A 17194-nucleotide genomic window follows, 5' to 3' on the forward strand; every position below is an offset into this window, starting at 1 on the left:
GAAGCCATCATTCTCAGCAAACTAACACAGGAACAGAAAACAAACACTGCATGTTCTCACTCATAAGTGGGAGTTGAACAATGAGAATACATGGACACATGGAGGGAACATCACATACCAGGGCCTGTCAGGGGATAGGGGCAAGGGAAGGGAGAGCATTAGGACAAATACCTAATGCATGTCACGCTTAAAACCTGGATAATGGGCCAGGCAGGCGGGCAGATCACCTGAGGTCGGGAGTTCAAGATCAGCCTGACCAACATGGTGAATACCTGTTTCTACTAAAAATATAATACTAGATGGGCGCGGTGGTGCATGCCTGTAATCCCAGCTACTTAGGCAGCTGAGGCAGGAAAATTGCTGGAACCTGAGAGGCGGAGGATGCAGTGAGCTGAGATCGTGCCATTGCACTCCAGCCTAGGCAACAAGAGCAAAACTCGGTCTTAAAAAAACTCACCATGGCACATATGTACCTATGTAAGAAACCTGCACATCCTGCACGTGTATCCCAGAACTTAAAAATTAAAAAAACAACTTGCTATCATCTGGGTACTTAGAATTTGAGTCTAAACTGAAAACTGATTATCTAGAAAGGCTATTAGAGTTAGAAATTTTAAAATAATGAGAGCTCATGACTAATTATTAAAAATATAAGTAATATAGTTGAGATTAGTTTAGATTTAACAGAAACAATGGTTTTCGAAGTCTTCCTTAACTCCCCGACCTAACAAATTCTTAACTTCCTTGCCGAAAACATTCTCAGATTCCCCAAATACCACACATTCTTTGACCTTCACCTTATTCTAGCACTTCAGAATGCATTAACACTATTTTGTTTATTTAGTTTGCCTAACCCCCTCCTCAATAAACAGTGTCTTGTTTACTAGTGTATCTGTAAGACTAATGCCAGAATCTAAGAAATTACTGGTACTGAAATTGTATTTGCTGAATGAATGGCTAGATAGATACCTATTAAGAGTTACTAACTGAAACTTAACAGCACTCATCATTTGATATGTATCAATCATTACTGGCTATGACAGTAAATGACTTAGGTAAATTATCTCATTGATACTCAAAAAACCTTATTAAAAAGTTATTAAATCTCCATTTTAAAGACGAAGAAACAAGTTCAGAGGATTAGGTTACTTGACCAAGATCTAAGAGCTATTATGTGGCAGATTCTAGATGCAAACCCAAGTCTGTGTAACTATAAGACCCATGTTCTTATCCATCATATAATCATCACTTATTAAAGTTACTCTTATTACCTATCTCCTAATAGTAACTTAGGAGGTATTTCAATAATCTTAAGCCCTGGCTTTTATATGTATTTGTTACCAATCTATATTCAAAATATTAAATGCCAGAGGATACTTACTCTTAAGTTTCTAATGCCATCTTGATGTTTCAATTTTTCAAAAAAAGATTGAAAAAAATCAGATCTCTCCACGTGTCTTGGAGCTACACAAAGTGCATCAATGTCAGCTCCTGCAAATTAAAGTAGTTCTTAATTAAGAATATATTATTTGTTATATTTTTTGTTAAAGTACACATAAATATATGTACAGAAGAAAGTATGGAAGCAGAGTATAAGAAAACGTTAACAATAATTAGCTCTAAGTAGTGAAATACTGTTGTCCTGTATTTTCTAATTATGAACAAAAGTTTGTTACTGAATGTTCTTAACACTAGAACACAGAAAAGCAGTTACCTTTGGTGTGTACTCCAAGTCTATAGGATCCAAATGTGAAAATTTTACCACCAACAGTAGCCACAACAGAAGGTGGGAGGTTCTAAAATAAAATTAAGCAGAAGACATTCATTTATTCTGATTATTTAGCATAAAAGTCACCTCAATGTTGGCTGGGTGTTGTGGCTCCTGCCTATAATCCCAGCAATTTGGGAGGCTGAGATGGGTGGATCACCTGAGATTAGGAGTTCAAGACCAGCCTGGCCAACACATGTGGAAATCCTGTCTCTACTAAAAATACAAAAACTAGCTGGGCATGGGGTCACACAGTTGTAATCCCTGCCAGGCGTGGTGGTGGTGCCAGTGATCCCAGCTAGTCAGTATGCTGAGGCAGAAAAATCACTTGAACCTGAAAGGTGGAGGTTGCAGTGAGCAACTTTAATTACCAAATTAATGTGCTTTCAGCTCTCTAAAACATAATACTCTTGGCCAATACTCTAGTTTTTGTGAGGTTGTTTAATTTCTTGATTCTAACTCTACAAGCTTTCTGTAAGAAAGGAGTCATTCCCAACATGATCTTATGAGAGCGATTCTAACAAGCTTAATTAACATTTCTTGGATTATAATGTAATTAAAATGCTACTTTTTGGCCAAGCATGGTGGTTCATGCCTACAATCCCAGCACTCTGGGAGGCCGAGGCGAGAGGACCATTTGTGTCCAGTTCAAGACCAGCCTGGGCAACACAATGAGACCCCATCTCTACAAAAAATAAAAAGTTAGCTGGGCAGGGTGGCGTGTGCCTCTAGTCCCACCTACTCAGGAGGCTGTAGTAGGAGCCCAGGAGGCTGAGTTTCAACAAGAGACTCTGCCTCAAAGAAAAAAGCCACTTTTTGCCTCTCTTCAGAGCCAATTCCAAAAGCCTATCAGGTATTCACTCAAGTATCCCGATTCACTTCAATATCCAGCCTCAAACAAGCAAAAAAATTCTTCCAATGATAACAGTCAGATACTGCTTCTGATTTCTCTATTTTTGTTTCTCATCCTTACTACTAAACTTCTTCTTCTTGGCTTACCAATTCTTAGCTTGTATCCCTCACATGTGTGGCCTCCTTTCTATTTAACTACTCCTCCCCTAATTCTAGGCTATTAATAGCATCCTGAACTCTCCTCTAATTAATCTTCCTTTTCTCTTTCACTATCTTATATAAAATTCACTCACCGATGTTCTTAAATTACTCTATTAAATAGCTGTTCTACTCAAAAGTTGCCAATGCTGCCTTCTCTAACTACTGAGGTAAGGATCCTTGCGCCTGTTGTTGAAAGTCACATGTTCCTACGGATCTTTCTTGCCTTGTCTTATCTTCCTTTCTGAAGCTCCAACTACCAACCAACCAACCAACCAACATGCTTACAGAATCCAATCTCCTTTCCACTGCATTTGCCATTGTCCCTGCCGAAAGTGCTTGCCCATCCTCTCTGGACATCTTTTTTGTTTATCTTTTTTTAAACAGATGGAGATGGGCTCTTGCTATGTTGCCCAGGCTGAAGTGAGTATAGCAGTGTGATCTTAGCTCACTGAAGCCTCAAACTAGTGAGCACAAAGTATTCCTCCTGCCTCAGCTTCCAGAGTATCTGAGACTACAGGCACACACCACTGTGCTTGGGTAATTTTAAAATAATTTTCGTAGAGATGGGGTCATGCTTTGTTGCCCAGGCTAGTCTCAAGTTCCTGCTTTTAAGCAATCCACCTGCCTTGGCCTCCCAAAGTGCTGGGATCACAGGCATGGGCCACCATGTCCAGCCTCTGAGTATCAATATCCACTTTTGCAAGTTCACTTCAAGTTCCACCTCTTCCATGAAGCCTTCCCTGGTTATCCTTACTCCCTAACAAGGTTTTTTTCCCTGTGTTCTCTGCTATTATAATCTTTAAATTCTTTTTTGCTATATTTACTAACATTTTGGTATGTCTCATCTCTTCAATCATATTTAAATTTCTGAAAGTTAAAAACTGTGTCTGCTACTTCTCTGTATTTTCTCACAATGCCCAGTACAAGTTCTAAAGAATATCGGCTGATTAACTTGAATAAAAGTATCTATAAAATAGGATAGTATGCTTGTTAATGCCTCTGTTTAATGACTACTAATATTAAGTGTATCACAAATAATTTTACAGCTATAAAGGAGTCAGTAAATTTATGAATCAGATTTTTCTAAGAGATACAGTCTTGAATGTTGCCCAGGCTGACCTTGAACTCTTGGGCTCAAGCAGTCTTCTTGCTTCAGCCTTCTGAGTAGCTGGGACTATAGGCATGCACCACCATGCCCAGCAAACAGTAAATTTAATGATAATTAACATGAATGAAAAGGACAGAGAAGCCAGGACCTTAAAAAAATATTTTAGTTCAACTTTCTACTTTGAGAATTATAATTCTTGCATGATTTATGAGAAAGTGATATGCTGAATCAGAGTTTGCCACAGCCATAGTATTTAACTAAAATGATTTGATCTGGGTTCTATACTATTTAAAGTTTAAATATCCCAATTGTGTATAGATTCAAATGACCTTTGATTGAACCCAAATCCTTCAGTTACTTTCCAAAGTAAAATATACAAAAAGAGAATTATAGGCTGCGAGTGGTGGCTCATGCCTGTAATCCCAGGACTTTGGGAGGCCAAAGTGGGAGGATCCACTTGAACTCAGGAGTTCGAGATCACCCTGGGCAACAAAAGTAAATAGCATAAAGACCATGCTAAATTCAATGACTATAGTCTTTAGGAGACTCAACACAGAGGGACCTTGTCACTTTTAATTTAAAACCAAGAAAAAAATAAAGAGAATTATAGGCTGGGCATGGTGGTGGCTCATGCCTGTAATCTCAATACTTTGGGAAGTCAAAGCAGGAGGATCTTGAGCACAAGAGTTTGAGGCCAGCCTGGGCAACATGGCAAGACCCATCTCTAAAAAAACAAATAAACAAAATACAAAAATTAGCAGGACATCAGGATGTGTACCTGTAGTCTCTGCTATTTGGGAGGCTGGGGCAGGAGGATTGCGTGGGCCCAGGAGTTTGAGGTTATAGTGAGCCATGATTATGCATGCCATTGTACTCCAGCTTGGGAGAGTGAGACCCTGCCCCACATGAAAGAGACCATTACAATTGACACAGAAAAATTACGTAATCTGCTCAATGGAAGATGTTAACTAACTTAATTTTTTTAACATTTGTGACTAGCATTTCACCTGCTCAGAATTTGACTTATCCAACTAACCTCAACTATTGATAATCCTACTGAGTTCAGAAATGAGCCAGACAGCCTTTTGGCAACAAAAGTAAATAGCATAAAGACCATGCTAAATTCAATGACTATAGTCTTTAGGAGACTCAACTTTATTCTGAGTCCACTGTTTAGAAGAACCAATTCTACATATTTATCATAGGTACAGAAAAAAATAATGAAAGCTGTAAAAGAAAGAATTCTAGGCCAGGCATGGTGGCTCACACCTATAATCCTAGCACTTTGGGAGGCCAAGGCAGGTGATTGCTTGAGCTCAGGTGTTCAAGACCAGCCTGGGCAACATGGCAAAACCCTGTCTCTACCAAAAATTAGCCAGGTGTGGTGGTGTAGGCCTGTGGTCCCAGGTACTCAGGAGGCTGAGGTGGGAGGACTGCTGGAGCCTGGGAGGCAGAGGTTGCAGTGAGCTGAGATTGCGCCACTGCATTCCAGCCTGGATGCCATCTCCACACACACACACACACACACACACACACACACACACAAATTCTGTAGGTGTTTACCTAATTTCTAAATCCATGCAGATTAAGGGGCAGAAGGGGACTTTACAGCTAGACACACTGACAACTGTGAGATATTACCTTTTAACTGCTGTTAAGGCAAAGATGAGAAAACTATGAAAAACAAAAACCTCAAAATAAAATAGTATGGGCTACTTAGTGATGAGGCAAATGGTACCACCCAGTTGCACATTCCCTCCCTCATTTGGTATTTTTAGTAGAGCCATTGTTTCACCATGTTGGCCAGGCTCATCTCAAACTTCTGATCTCAGGTGATCTGCCTGCCTCAGCCTCTCAAAGTGCTAGGATTACAGGTGTGAGCCATTGCGCCCAGCCTAAATTTCATTACTATTATTTTTTGGAGACAGTCTTGTTCTCCCAAAACATTTTGGTACAGCCAGTAAAATAATCTTCACAGTGGTGATTCTCAGACAATAAAATTCAGTTGTGAGGCTGGGCACAGTGGCTCATGCCTGTAATCCCAGCACTTTGGGAGGCTGAAGAGGATGGATCACTTGACGTCAGGAGTTCGAGACAAGCCTGGCCAAGACGGTGAAACTCTGTCTCTACTAAAAATACAAAAGTTAGCCAGCCGTGGTGGCAGGTGCCTATAATCCCAGCTACTCGGGAGGCTGAGGCAAGAGAATCACTTGAACCTGGAGGCGGAGGTTGCTGTGAGCTGAGATTATGCAACTGCACTGCAGCCTGGGCAACAGAGTAAGACCCTGTCTCAAATGAAAACAAAAACAAGGCCGGTACGGTTGCTCACCTGTAATCCCAGTACTTTGGGAGGCTGAGGCAGGTGGATCACCTGAGTTCAGGAGTTTGAGACCAGCCTGACCAATATGATGAAACCTGCCTGACCAATATGATGAAACCCCATCTCCACTAAAAATACAAAAATTAGCCAGGCATGGGGGCATGTGCCTGTAATCCCAGCTACTCAGGAGGCTGAGGCAGGAGAATCACTTGAACCCAGGAGTTGGAGGTTGCAATGAGTCAGGATCTCACCACTGCACTCCAGCCTGGGCTACACAGCAAGACTCTCTCAAAACAAAAACAATTATATTCAAAATATTGCTGGCCTTCCATATCTGCAGGTTTCACATCTGCAGATTCAACCAATCGTGCACAGATAAAAAATATTGGCCAGGTGTGGTGGCTCACGCCTATAATCCCAGCACTTTGGGAGGCTGAGGCGGGTGGATCACGAGGTCAAGAGATCAAGACCATCCTGGTCAACAAGGTGAAACCCCGTCTCTACTAAAAATACAAAAATTAGCTGGGCATGGTGGTGCGCGCCTGTAGTCCCAGCTACTCGGGAGGCTGAGGCAGGAGAATTGCTTGAACCCAGAAGATGGAGGTTGCGGTGAGCCGAGATCACACCATTGCACTCCAGTCTGGGTAACAACAGCGAAACTCTGTCTCAAAAAAAAAAAAAAAAAAAAAATTGTGGGGGAAAAAACATAAAAAATAAAGCCAATTTTAGGCAAGGCACAGTGGCTCATGCCTGTAATCCCAGCACTTTGAGAGGCTGAGGTGGGGAGGATCACTTGAGCCCAGGAGTTTGAGGCTGCAGTGAGCTATAATTGTGCCAGTGTACTGCAGCCTGGGTGACAGAGGGAGATCCTATCTATTAAAAAAATAAATAAAATTTATGGCTGTTGTGATGACTCACGCCTGTAATCCCAGCACTTTGGGAAGCTGAGGGGAGATTGTGCCACTGCACTCCAGCCTGGGGACAGAATGAGCCTGTCTTCAGAAAAATAAATAAATAAATAAAATTTAGGCTGGGCACTGTGGCTCACACCTGTAATCCCAGCACTTTGAGAAGCTGAGGCAGGCAGATCACCTAAGATCAGGAGTTTGAGACCAGCCTGGCCAACAAGGTGAAACCACGTCTCTACTAAAAATACAAAAATTAGCTGGGTGTGGTACTACACACATGTAGTTCCAGCTACTCAGGAGGCTGAGGCAAGAGAATCACTTGAACCTGGAGGAGGTTGCAGTGAGCCAAGATTATGCAACTGCACTCCAGCCTAGGTGACAGAGCAAGATTCTGTCTCAAAAAAAAAAAAAAAAAAAAATTAAACATGCTAATTAAAAAAAAATTACAGTGACAACTATTTACATAGCATTAACATTGTGTTAGATATTATAAGTAATCTAGAAATGACTGAAAGTGTGTAGAAGGATATGAAAAGGTAACAAGCAAATATGTATTATTTCATATGTGAGCTGAGATTGTGTTCACTTATATTATTATATTATTTTATATAAGGAACTTGAGCATCCACAAAGGTCCTAGAAATAATCCCCCAGAGGTCCTAGAAATAATACCCCAGAGAATACCAAGGGAGGACTGTACTACACAAAGCAGCAAAATGTAATCAGTTTCAGGGGAAAAATAGTTAAGCTACAGGAGGAAAAAAAAAGTTGTGTAGTTATAAATTAGCTTGCAAATTCCTATGTCTTAGAACCAAGGGAGTAGGCAAATAAGGGAATCTCAAATGAGAAACATAGTAACTGTTCAATTAATCACCTTGCAAAGAAAACAGGAAGTGGTGAGGGTTTATGAGGCAATGGAAGACAGGAGCCCAATCCCATTCAAGCCTCTTCCTGCTGTGCACAAACGCAGGCCCAGCATTGCCAGGTCTAATACTTTATAAAACGGCTGAACTGTGACTTTTAAGTAAAATCTGATATTTAAATTTTGCCTACTACAAATGAGTTAAACAAGACAATTATGTGGACTCAAATCTATATACTGGCTACTTCTGGGTAAATCCTCAACTACTTAGAAATCCAACCGTCTAGACCAATTCATTCCCACTTATACCAGAGAGCCAAGTTTTGATGTATTGCAGATAGTTCTCAACACCTGCATCTTATTGCCAGGATGAGTGACTGGGATATAATAAAAATAAGAATTCCACATAATTTATAGTTTTACCTTACTCTCGCTGACATCAGAAATCCATTCTTTTACTAAATTGTTCAATTTACCAAGAACCACCAGCCTATAAAAAAAAAAAGCTTCAGATTAAAACAAACAAATGAATAATTAGTATTTTTAAAAACCCATATAAGCAGTACCCTTTGTGTCGATACTAGGGTAAAACCATAATATACATGTGATAATGCTATCACATCTATTGACACAGGACACATCTCTTTGGCATTCTTAGATCCTTAAGAGTGCTAAAGAGATGATAAATTTGATTGCAGTATTTTAGTTTTTGAGCTAATTGTCAAAATTCAAAAAGCTTAATAAAAACAATAAAATTACCTTCAATGAGTCTGCAAAGGCATAGTGAATTGTCAACTTTCTTGGCTTTACTATGGAATTAATTCAATTCAATGTGGTACTAGAAACAAGAATTATTTCATTGCTACTAATAGGTCTTGGGATAATTAAAATAGGTGAATTAATTACTGTCTAATTTCTGTCTAATAGTATTAAAGCAGTTTGGTATTATTAAAACACATTTATAACCAGTAGCATAAACGAATCCACATTTAGAAAAGTGGGGTTTAGACATCTCAAAGATAACATACAAAACAGAACTTCTGATCTGTCCAAACTTACTTCTTCCTCAGTCTTCCACAAATAATTAAACTCTATCCTTCAAGGTGCCAAGACCAAAAACCTTGGTCATTATCCTTGACCCCTCTCTATCACACACATTCCAGTCATTAAACTCTAAGAACCCTACCTTTAAAATATTTCCAGAATTCTACTTTTTATTACCTCTACAACCATCCTCCAGGTTCTAGCCACCATCATTTCTTCCTGGGGCTATTACAATGGCTTACTAACTGGTTTCTCTGCTCTGCCCTTGCACTTCTCTTAAGATGACTCTCAATACAGCAGCCAGAGTGACTGTTAAAACTTAAGTCCAATCACGTCAATCTTCTCAAAACCCTAATAGCTTCTCATTTCACTCAGAATAAACCAACCCTTGACAACACCTTACAAGGTCCTAAGAGCTCTTGCCCTCCAAGCTCTTTCCCACCTCAGTTTCTTTAAGCCTATTATTTTCCTGCTTCCTCACTGCTTCAGACAACCAGGTATCATGCTATGTACTCTTCAAACACACCAGGTACACTCCCACTTCAAGAGTTCTGCCTAGAACACTTTTCCCTCAAATAGACACGTGGCTCCCACCTTCATCTTTAAATTTTCCCTTAAATGTAACTTTCTCAATGAGGCCTTCCTTTCCTGAAACCTCTACACACTCAGCTTTATTTTTCTCAGTAGCACTTACGTATATTACACATAAGTGTAATACTGATAATATTAATGACAAATCTCTTTCTCTAACCCCTACCTAAAATGTAAGCTCCAAGAAGGCCAAGATTTTTCTTTTTGTCATTTCTGCACTAGTATGTAGAGACTAGTAGGTACTCAATATGTTCGCAGAATTCATGATTAAATATTGCACAGTCAGATATTTTATAGTTTTCAGTAACATACCTGTGGTTCAATTCTTCCTCATCTTCAAACACTCCAAATGGTTTCATGGCATCAATTAATTTCTGTGTGTAAATATGATCAATTTCTTTAGGACATGCCAAACTAATTGGAGAGGTAATTCCATAATGCTTTTGTTGACGCTGGCTGTCCAGCACGGTGTTTCTGTTCAAGAAAACAAGAAAAATGAAACAGCAGAAAAAAATTTAAAGTATATACCATACAGATACACTGAATCTCTCAATCTACTCATGTTAATTTAGCTGCTTTAATAAAAGTTTACCTAGTACTAACAGTTGGGGTAGACTTTTTTTTTTTTTAAGGAAAAATGGGTATTTTATGTTTATGTTTATAAAGGGGCTATTCATACTGCCTGCAGCTTTCATGGTTAGGACGTCTTTTCAGGCCAAACGCAGCATGTATTCTCATCAGGAAAACTGTACCAATACCACTCAGGCTCAAACCTAGAGTCTCATTGGGATCTGTGCCAGGGTCACCTCCACTACCCTGCAGACTTAAGTACCATCCAGATCTAGAATCTCTGAAATGCAGTCAACCAGTTGAAAGAAAGCTCTTAGTAAAAACAATGGGATTTTACCCCCAGGAAAGAAACAAAAACATCCTATTAGAAGGTCCTTGTGAAATAATCTGGCTCTTACAAAGAAATCATAATTAGATTTGTCCTTGGGAAACCTACATTAACATTCTCTGCTTGAATCAGAGTTTACAGTCCTAGTATTTTGTGACTGTAATTAATTGTTATCTTCATTTTAGACTGGTACCCACGCCATTTTCACATTGAAATAAAATTCTTTACACTAATGGCAATATTTTGGAAGGTTTGAGCTACCCTCCAAAGATCTTAGTCATCAGGAAACTACAGTCTTGAATAAAGTACAACAGAAGTTCTGATATTTTTTTTTTTTTTTTGAGATGGAGTCTCTCTCTGTTTCTTGGCTCACTGCAACCTCGAACTCCCAGGGTCAAGCAATTCTCCTGCCTCAGCCTCCCAAGTAGCTGGGATTACAGGCGTGTACCACCACATCCAGCTCATTTTGGTATTTTTAGTAGAGACAGAGTCTTGCCATGTTGGCCATGCTGGTCTGGGATTCCTGACCTCAGGTGATCTGCCTGCCTCAGCCTCCCACAGTGCTGAGATTACAGGCGTGGGCCACTACACTCAGCCAGTTGAAGTTCTGAGATTTTGAGTTTACACAAACTAATTTCAAAATAAATTTTGGAACCAACAGGGGTTGGCAAAGCTTCTAATTTTGCTATGAAAGTAAAAACATACACACTAAACAATCAACACTACCATTTATCTTCACCATGCTTTCATAAAGAGCCATTAACACTAAAAGTAAGAAAGTAATCTCAAAATTAGAAACAATTTTTTAGGTTGAATAAATTAGCCCTGTAAAAAATAACATACAAGTCAGGCGCCATGGCTCACACCTGTAATCCCAGCACTTCAGGAGGCTGAGGCAGGTGGATCACCTGAGGTCAGTTCAAGACCAGCCCCCGTCTCTCCTAAAAAAATAACAAAATTAGCTGTGGTGGCACATGCCTGTAATCCCAACTACTCGGGAGGCTGAGGCAGTAGAGTGGCTTGAACCCAGGAAGGAGGTGGGGGTTGCAGTGAGCTGAGATCGCACCACTGCACTCCAGCATAGGCAACGAGAGGGAAACTCAGTCTCAAATAAAAAACAAACAAACAAAATAAAATAGAGATCGTTTGTTTTTGAATTTTAACTGGTCAAAACACTGGCTTATCACTACTAAGTACACAGAGTAAGAAATGCTCTTTAGCTAAAGATCTCATTAAGTAGAGAGAGAGAAAGAATCAAATGTTAGATAAAATAGCCTGTATACCTTCCAAATGACTCAAAAACAAACAAACAACACACACACACACAAAACCCAAAATACATTATTTTAATTTCTCTTCCATATTTATTTTGTTGTAGAACAAACAAAATTAGTTATTTCAAGTTGTAATTTCTTTCTAAAGATTTGACTTTTTACCTCTGAGAAAGCTAGAGCAGTGTTTTGGTACTGTTTGTGTTCCATATATGTAAATATATTGGTAAATGAATAGGACAGAGTAATTATCTACATATCTATATAATATCACTCAATCTCAATAATTCTAAGAGGCATTAAATAAGTGCCATTTTACAGATAAGGATCTGAAATTCAAAGAGAGGACAAGCCAGAATCTGAACTCCAAAACCTCTTTCCACTACTCCATTCTCTTCTCCATAACTACACCTCAGTTCTGACACTATGATGCCGGGTCTCACTTTCTTACCTGTACACTGACAAAGTTGGCCAACTAGCCTACTGGTCCTAAGATTCCAAATCTAGGGTTCTGAACTTCCCTCATCTGAGGTGGGGGGAGGGAGTAAACAGCAGAATCCCACCTTCCCTTCAAACCATCTATTTCATTTATAGGCAAACACCCTAGAGAAATTCTAGTTACAAGCACACAAAGAGACATGTAAAATAATGTTCTCTGTCACACTGTAACATTAAAAACTCAGAAACAACCTAAAATGGTCACTAACAGGTAAAGGATTAAATTAGGGTGTATTCCTACAATAGAATACAATATTAATGTTAATTACAACTGAAATACTAACATGAACAAAGCTCAGAGATACTATGCTGTGCTAAAGAAGCAAGTTGCAGAATGACAAGTGTTGATACCAGTTATGTAAAATTTAAAAACTACTAGAGCTATGCCAGTTATTAGGAACACATGTGTATGTAGTAATAATAGCGTTAAAAAACATGCAGCTCCCATGATTTGAGGGCTAAAAAAAGTAGTAAAATAAAAAACACGACGCAACAGTAAACATCAAATTCAAGAGTGTGGTGACATTTGGAGCAAGAGATGAATGGGACCAGACAAGGAGGTAGGAAAGTCCTTCAGATGCATCTGTGATTTCTTTAAAATAAACATATAGATATGTATACACACACCGTGTGTGTGTGTACAGTTACGATTTGGGAGAAATGGGTGGTGGTTCCACAAATGATGCTTATGTTATTCTCTGAATTTTTCTGCATGTTTAAATTATTTCCTAATAGACCAAAACGGAAGAAGCTACAACAAAATCTTGCCAAGCATAGGAACTGTCTCTGACTTATCAAAGTGTGAACAAGAGGTACAGACCGGTGGACGTTGTGGGTAGGTGGGGAGGCAGGGGGTGAGGGAGAGGGTGGCGACGGCGGTGAAAAGACTTTAGCCTTATATGAAAGAGAAACTCAAGGGCTGCGATAGGTCTTTCACTCCTGAAGACCTGGAGACAGGCGGTCGGGAAGGGAGGAGGGGGAGGCAGGGGGATGGTATTTGCGCCAATGCAGACAGGAGCAGACGGGCTCACACAGTGTTGGAGGCAGACGAGTGACCGACAATTTCTCCTTACCGACACAGGCACCTTTTCCCCTTCTCATCCTTGTCTGAGGGCGTCCTCAGAGGCGGGACAGATGGGGACTCCCGGAGTCCCCGAGTCCATGAGGGGTGGCCAGGTGAGCCGCCGGTTTTAGGGGAGGTGCCCCTGCGGACCGGCCGGGAGCCGGGAAGGAGACCACCCCGGTGAGCTGCGTGCAGGGTGAAAGGGGCAGGGAACGGAAACGAGGACACAGACTGACCACCCCAGTTCACCCCTACCCGCCTCACCCCAACCGCCGCCCCCCACCACTTACGCAGACATCTCTTTCATCGCTTCCTGCGTCTCCCTCTCCAGCGAGTGTCTTTCGCTCTGGAGTCCTGTTCTTGCTCTTCCCTTCTCCCCCTGTTTAGTTCCCTCCGGTCGCTTGTAGCTCGCTTGCTCGTTCACTTTCCCACTTACTATGGCTGAGGCATCCAACCGAGTAGTGAAAACACCACAAAACCGGCTCTATTTATGACAATACAGCGCGGCCGACGCCAATATGGCGCCGCTTCCCAGCCTGCCTCTCGCCGCCGTGGTCCCGCCCCTGGAGATCTGGACCACCCTCGGCCACGCCTCCTTCGCTTCGGTCCCGGGACCCCGCCCGCAGGCTCAGGGGTCTCTCAGTACCGTTGCTTCGAAGGAGCGTTTGGTGCCCTCTTTTGTCCGTAGTACTGTCAATCCCGGTATACAGCTTGGAAGGAAATTGGGAAATATGTTTTCCTTGCTTCTCGAATGGCAGCGTATATCATACATGTTTTAAAAGATCACACCCTTGCCTAGCAAATACTATTTCAACGCTTCCATTATCTTACATCCTTGATTTAATTATAGTTATAGGTAATTAACTCACCAGTTGAGATTTTGTCTCGAAAGGTCACACTTAGGTACGTGCGACTTAAACACAAGTATCCCAGGGGAAAACAAGCTTGTAAATCGGAGGCTTAACTGTTCACTTCACCCCTAAGTACCACCCTTGATTAGTGACAAGGGCATTTAGCTGAGAGAGGTTGAAAAAAAAAAAAAAAAAGAAAAGAAAATAATAGCTAGCAGTTTGCAATAGGATAAATCCCAGACTGAAACAAAATCTTAGACTTTTAAACAGTGGCGATCAGTTTCGATGGGAATGTGGGGATGAAAATGGGAAAATAATGACCAATTTTAAAATGCACCACTGCACTTCAGCCAGAGTGACGGAAGGAGACCTTGTCTCCCCCCCCAAAAAAAAGACTCTACAAAAAAAATATTTTTGAAAACTTGGGTAAGATGTGCTGGCTCTTGCCTGTAATCCCAACACTTTGGAGGCCAAGGCTGGTGGATCACTTGAGGCCAGGAGTTCTATCAGGACTAGCCTGGCCAACATGGCAAAAACCCATCTCTATTTAAAAAGCAACAACAAGGGCCAGGCACGGTAGCTGATGCCTGTAATCCCAGAACTTTGGGAAGGCAAAGTGGATGGATCATGAGGTCAAGAGATTGAGACCATCCTGGCCAATGTGGTGAAACCCTGTCTCTACTAAAAATACAAATATTAGCTGGGCGTAGTGACATATGCCTGTAGTCCCAGCTACTCGGAAGGCTGAGGCAGGAGAATCGTTTGAACCTGGGAGGCAGAGGTTACAGTGAGCCGAGATCACACCACTGCACTCCAGCCTGGGCAATGGAGCAAGACCCTGTCTCAAAAAAACAAAAAGCAATACACAAACAAAAAAACCCCTAATCTACGTCAAGCCCTGTGTTAGGCTCCAGTGATTTAATGGTGCATAAAACCAGATGTATTCTTTGATTCTATAAAGTTCATTCACAGTTTAGGGGGGAAATAGTCATATAGAAATATAAGTGATACAGATGGCATCAAAGTATTAAGGGAGGCCTAAAGAGGGCCATTTAAACTTGGTCGTGGGGGCCCTCAATAGTGGCTTCTTAGAATAGAGGATTCTGTCTAAATTGGCAATATTTGAGCAGAGAGATTGAGTGCAAGTGGTGGGGAGAAGTCAAAACCTATTCTAGACAGCATACAGCAGTAGCTGGTATGGGCTTCAGTGAAAGGTAGACACAAATTTGTGTTCTAGCTTTGCTACTTTTTACTTTTGTCACTTCAGAACAATGAACTTAGGGTTGTAAGAGAATCAGATGAGAAGGGTATATATAGACAATATGAATCTCAGTCCAAAATTTCAGACATGCAAGAAATAACACTGTATTTTTAAATTTTTTTTTATTTTTGGAGATGGAGATTCACTCTTGTCCCTGCCCCCCCCCCATCCCCCACTGGCCCCTGGGCTGAAGTACAACCTCCACCTTTCAGGTTCAAGCATTCTCCTGCCTCAGCTTCCTGAGTAGCTGGAATTACAGGCATGTAACACCATGCCTGGCTAATTTTTGTATTTTTAGTAGAGATGGGGTTTCACTATGTTGGTCAGGCTGGTCTCAAACTCCTGACTTCAAGTTATCCAGCTGCCTCAGCCTCCCAAAGTGCTGGGATTACAGGCATGAGTCTCAACATCCGACAACACTGTATTTTTCACAAACATAATTTTTAACTCTGATCCCCTCATTCTTCTGAGTTAGCAGATAAAGACAGTCTTGGTTATCCTTCACCCCTGCCTCCCATTCTTGGGATGGTGTCACGGTACTGAAGGAGTAGGGCAGAGTGTGCATGTCTGTTCCTGGCCACCTTCCTGTTTTCTTAGCATCTGGGCGGTGAGGTTCTCTGCTGTGTCCAGGCTGTGTCTGGGGCTCATGGTAGGGGCCTGTGGTCTTGGCCCAGATGCACCACAGAGCTAGTTCTTCCCACATCCCCCCTACAGCTTGGAGAATCTTGTCAGTCTGGAAGACAGAAAGCTCCTTTCCTCAAAGGTTTCCAACCAAGACGTTTGTTGTTAACTGTGGAGTTCTATCCAGGACTTAGCCTTGTTTCAAAAACAAACGCCAAAAAGACTTGCCAGCCAATTCTACTATCTGCACAGTGTGGAGTACTTAGCATAGTGCCAGGCACGTAAGGGCTCAAAAATTTTAACTCTTATTTACACTAATTACCATAACTTATCTCTTTCTCTCTTTCTCGCTCTCTTTTTTGGGGATGGAGTCTTGTTTTGTCCCCTAGGCTGGAGTACACTGGCGCGATCTCAGCTCATTGCAACCTCCACCTCCTGGGTTCAAACGATTTTCCTGCTTCAGCCTCCCAAGTAGCTGCAACTACAGGAGTGTGTCACCATGCCTGGATAATTTTTGTATTTTTAGGAGAGATGGGGTTTCACCATGTTGGCCAGGCTGGTCTCAAACTCCTGACCTCGGGTGATCTGCCTACTTTGGCATCCCAAAATGCTAGGATAACAGGTGTGAGGCAATGTGCCTGGCCTTTTTTCCTCTTTTTATATTTATTTTTTAAATATTTATTTTCCTTCCTTCCTTTCTTTTATTTTACCTGTATAGAATGCTTTGCTATTATCTGCTGCAATAATTTGGAAGAAAGGTAAACTCTGCTATTTTACTAGTTCAGTGAAATCTTAAAGTGTTTCAAAAATAGCTATGAACCTGTATCTAATTATCAAAGTCAGATCTGAACAATATGGTTTTATTCCCCTTTATTTTATTTGTAATTTGGTAGGTTTTAGTTTTAGTTTTTTTGGAGACGGAGTCTTGCTCTTGTCCCCCATCTTGCTCTTGTCCCCCAGACTGGAGTGCAGTGGCATGATCTTGGTTCACTGCAACCTCTGTCTCTCAGGTTCAAGGGATTCTCCTGCCTCAGCCTCCCAAGCAGCTGGGACTACAGGTGCATACTGCCACGCCCG

General features: G+C 41.2%; 1 protein-coding gene across 2 annotated transcripts in view; it reads right to left on the reverse strand.

Annotated features, from left to right (window-relative positions):
* The window catches only part of PAPOLG (poly(A) polymerase gamma), a 43780-nt gene extending 29851 nt beyond the window's left edge, over positions 1–13929 (reverse strand). For both annotated transcript variants that reach the window (XM_078349285.1, XM_002757728.6), the window contains exons 1-5: positions 13675–13929; positions 9967–10128; positions 8443–8509; positions 1715–1796; positions 1382–1491 (exon numbers count right to left, since the gene is read on the reverse strand). In XM_078349285.1, coding sequence (XP_078205411.1) covers positions 1382–1491; positions 1715–1796; positions 8443–8509; positions 9967–10128; positions 13675–13691 — 438 coding nt within the window. In that variant the 5' untranslated portion in view covers positions 13692–13929. The remainder of the gene's footprint in view (positions 1–1381; positions 1492–1714; positions 1797–8442; positions 8510–9966; positions 10129–13674) is intronic.
* Positions 13930–17194: the final 3265 nt, after the last annotated feature.

The sequence above is a fragment of the Callithrix jacchus genome, chromosome 14 (assembly GCF_049354715.1).
Source record: "Callithrix jacchus isolate 240 chromosome 14, calJac240_pri, whole genome shotgun sequence".
Taxonomy (NCBI): Eukaryota; Metazoa; Chordata; class Mammalia; order Primates; family Cebidae; genus Callithrix; species Callithrix jacchus.